Below are 4,014 nucleotides of genomic sequence, written 5' to 3'. Positions count from 1 at the left end.
TGCCTAATTTTGTAATAGTTTCAATCTTTCCTTAAATGATTGCATCCTCCAACGAACAATGTGGGAAAGATTAAATTTCTGTGAGCTACGTTGGCATTTTATACCAAGGGCTTGGCATACTCATACGAATATTCAAATCTAGGCGGATTATTGGTTGACAACCAAGCGTGTAATGATTTCGATAGTTACTATTTCGGGTATTTTCATTGATCACCACAGAAATTATCGGGGAGTTCAGCCTCAATACGATACAGCTGTTCTTGCTACTGTGAAAAAACATAAATTTGTGGTATTTGTGGGAAGGGATTTGCCCAGAAGAGATACATCAAGGCTCACACGAATATGCACGCTGGTGTCAAGAATCATAAATGCGAAGTTTGTGGGAAAGAATTTACTCGGAAGAGTAATCTCAAAACTCACATGATTATACATGCTGGTGTCAAGAATCATACATGTGATATTTGTGGGAAAGAATTTGCTCAGAAGGGTTACCTCAATGATCACATGAGTATACATACTGGTGTCAAAAGTCATACATGTGATGTTTGTGGGAAAGAATTTACTCAGAAGAGTCACCTCAATACTCACATGACTATGCATGCTGATGTAAAGAATCATACATGTGATGTTTGTGCGAAAGAATTTGCTTGGAAGAGAAGCTTCCAGATTCACATGGATAACCACGCTGAAGTCAGGAACCATAAATGTGATATTTGTGGGAAAGAATTTACTCAGAAGTCTCACCTCAATACTCACATGAGTAGGCATGCTGGTGTCAAGAATCATACATGTAATGTTTGTGCGAAAGAATTTGCTTGGAAGAGAGGCCTCAAGATTCACATGAATAATCACTCAGGTGTCAAGAATCATAAATGTGATGTTTGTGAGAAAGAATTTGCTCATAAGAGTAACCTCAAAACTCACATGAGTATGCATGCTGGTGTCAAGAATCATACATGTGATATTTGTGGGAAAGAATTTGCTCTGAATGGTCATTTCAATATTCACATGAGTATGCATGTTGGTGTCAAGAATCATACATGTGATGTTTGTGGGAAAGAATTTGCTCAAAAGAGTCACCTCAATACTCACATGAATTTGCATGCTGGTGTCAAAAATCATAAATGTGATGTTTGTGGGAAAGAATTTTCTCAGAAGAGTCACCTCAATACTCACATGAATGTGCATGCTGGTGTCAAAAATCATACATGTGATGTTTGCGCTAAAGAATTTGCTTGGAAGAGAAGCCTCCAGATTCACATGGATAATCACGCTGGAGTCAGGAATCATAAATGTGATATTTGTGGGAAAGAATTTACTCAGAAGTCTCACCTCAATACACACATGAGTAAGCATGCTGGTGTCAAGAATCATACATGTAATGTTTGTGCGAAAGAATTTATTTGGAAGAGAGGCCTCAAGATTCACATGAATAATCACTCTGGTGTCAAGAATCATAAATGTGATATTTGTGAGAAAGAATTTGCTCATAAGAGTAACCTCAAAACTCACATGATTATACATGCTGGTGTCAAGAATCATACATGTGATATTTGTGGGAAAGAATTTACTCAGAAAGGTTACCTCAATACTCACATGAATATACATGCTGGTGTCAAAAATCATAAATGTGATGTTTGTGGGAAAGAATTTGCTCAGAAGAGTCACCTCAATACTCACATGAGTATGCATGCTGGTGTAAAGAATCATACATGTGATGTTTGTGCGAAAGAATTTGCTTGGAAGAGAAGCCTCCAGATTCACATGGATAATCACACTGGAGTCAGGAATCATAAATGTGATATTTGTGGGAAAGAATTTACTCGGAAGTCTCACCTCAATACTCACATGAGTGGGCATGCTGGTGTCAAGAATCATACATGTAATGTTTGTGCGAAAGAATTTGCTTGGAAGAGAGGCCTCAAGATTCACATGAATAATCACGCTGGTGTCAAGAATCATAAATGTGATATTTGTGAGAAAGAATTTGCTCATAAGAGTAACCTCAAAACTCATATGAGTATGCATGCTGTTGTCAAGAATCATACATGTGATATTTGTGGGAAAGAATTTGCTCGGAATGGTTACTTCAATATTCACATGAGTATGCATGTTGGTGTCAAGAATCATACATGTGATGTTTGTGGGATAGAATTTGCTCAAAAGAGTCACCTCAATACTCACATGAATATACATGCTGGTGTCAAAAATCATAAATGTGATGTTTGTGGGAAACAATTTACTCGGAAGAGTAACCTCAATAATCACATGAATTTCCATGCTGGTGTCAGAAATCATAAATGTGATGTTTGTGGGAAGGAATTTTCTCAGAAGAGTCACCTCAATACTCACATGAATATACATGCTGGTGTCAAAAATCATAAATGTGATGTTTGTGGGAAAGAATTTGCTCAGAAGAGTCACCTCAATACTCACATGAATGTGCATGTGCATGCTGGCGTCAAAAATCATAAATGTGATGTTTGTGGGAAACAATTTACTCGGAAGAGTAACCTCAATACTCACATGAATGGGCATGCTGGTGTCAAAAATCATAAATGTGATGTTTGCGGGAAACAATTTACTCATAAGAGTGGACTCGGGACTCACATGAATACGCATGTATGTGTCAAGAGTTTTATGTAATGTTTGTGGGGAAAAATTTGCCGGAAGATCAAGCTTTAAGAGACATCTTGATACTGATATTGGTATTATAAAATCATGAATGCAACTTTTGTGGGAAAATTTACTAGGAAATCACTGTTGAAAAGATGTCTTGGTATTCATACTGGTGTGACAAATCAGAAATGAATAAAGTGCTTGGAATGAGAGATCTCAAAATTTATATAGATGTATGCATGCTGGTGGCAGGAATTGTAGCTGTAGTGCTCTTGGGAAGAAGTTAACTCACAAGAGTATATGAAAGACTCGAATAAATATGTATCCGGATGTTTAAAATCACGACTGTGCTACCGCGAGAACTAATTTACTGGAAAATCTTCCTTGAATAGCCATTTCGATTTGCATACTGATTAAAAATTTAATGTTATCTTCGTTGGCCAGCCATGAAATTCTAGACCAGTGGTTCTCAACCTTTTTGTATTCGCGGACCCCTTTTGAACCATCACGGACTCCCGCGTACCCCCACAAAGTATATGTTCAGATTTGGCTCAATTATCGTGAAATCGTCATCTGTCTTGTACAAATGATAACTGTAGGCTTCGTGATAAACAACAACAAAGTGACTTTTCTTTAAACCAAGATCATACTATCCATATAGAAATTGAGTTGACTTCTATTACTCCAAAGCGAATTCTGCTATTGCATTTCTTGAAATACGTCGTCGTGTCTTGAAAATCCGCGCCTTCGATAGGTATTAACGAGTGCGGAAAATCCATTTCCACAAACATAGGTGGTGGAGAATGTAATAATAACGCGTAACGCTTCCGACTAGGACCGTAATTGCCGCACCCAAATCCCCACAATTAGGGGGGGGCGAGCTCGAAGGGGCCAAAAATTTATGCAACTGCTTCAAAAAAATTGCCAACTATCTTAATTGTTGGGCACCCTTCCCGAAATAGCCATCATTAACGTCTTAAAATCGGCATTGTCCTGAATACGGAATACGCAAAATACGGAAATGACTCGACTCGAGACAATCCGTGTAGTGACTCGACTTGAACTCGAGTCATTGCGCATGACTCGAACCAAATCATATGACTCGAGACTCAGACGGCCAAGACCCACATTTCATTGTTACTTCGAAGATTAGTAAAGTACCATACCACCCTATTGGGAGTTCGTCTATTGGTACTGATAGTTGAAAATGCGACCAGAAACTGGTAAAAGTGTGTAAAATTAGTATATTATAAATGCGAACCATTCGATATAACACAAAGAGTTATAAAAAGTGGGTTCAACAAGACTTTAACTGGAAACTGAGCACAGTGACTTGTACTCGGACTCGAGTCATAATACCATGACTCGGACTCGACCCTCTGCTGGATGACTTGG

The 4,014-nt window shown here is 38.2% G+C and overlaps 1 protein-coding gene across 1 annotated transcript; it reads left to right on the top strand.

Annotated features, from left to right (window-relative positions):
• The first annotated feature begins 204 nt into the window (after positions 1 to 204).
• On the top strand, positions 205 to 3,266 carry LOC145454460 (uncharacterized). Its single transcript, XM_080332457.1, has one exon. The coding sequence runs from the start codon at positions 343 to 345 to the stop codon at positions 2,644 to 2,646; it is 2,304 nt and encodes a 767-aa protein (XP_080188583.1). The 5' UTR covers positions 205 to 342; the 3' UTR covers positions 2,647 to 3,266.
• The last annotated feature ends 748 nt before the right edge of the window (positions 3,267 to 4,014 follow it).

This window comes from Botryllus schlosseri, chromosome 13 (assembly GCF_051294905.1).
Source record: "Botryllus schlosseri isolate E-star chromosome 13, Bs_hap1, whole genome shotgun sequence".
Lineage (NCBI taxonomy): Eukaryota > Metazoa > Chordata > Ascidiacea > Stolidobranchia > Styelidae > Botryllus > Botryllus schlosseri.
The sequence above is the reverse complement of the archived record's forward strand: the minus strand, read 5'-3'. Positions and strand labels throughout refer to the sequence as shown.

What these genes read in the sequence shown, in the direction of transcription:
- LOC145454460 (XM_080332457.1), top strand. Translation starts at nt 343, where the DNA reads ATGCACGCTGGTGTCAAGAATCATAAATGCGAAGTTTGTGGGAAAGAA.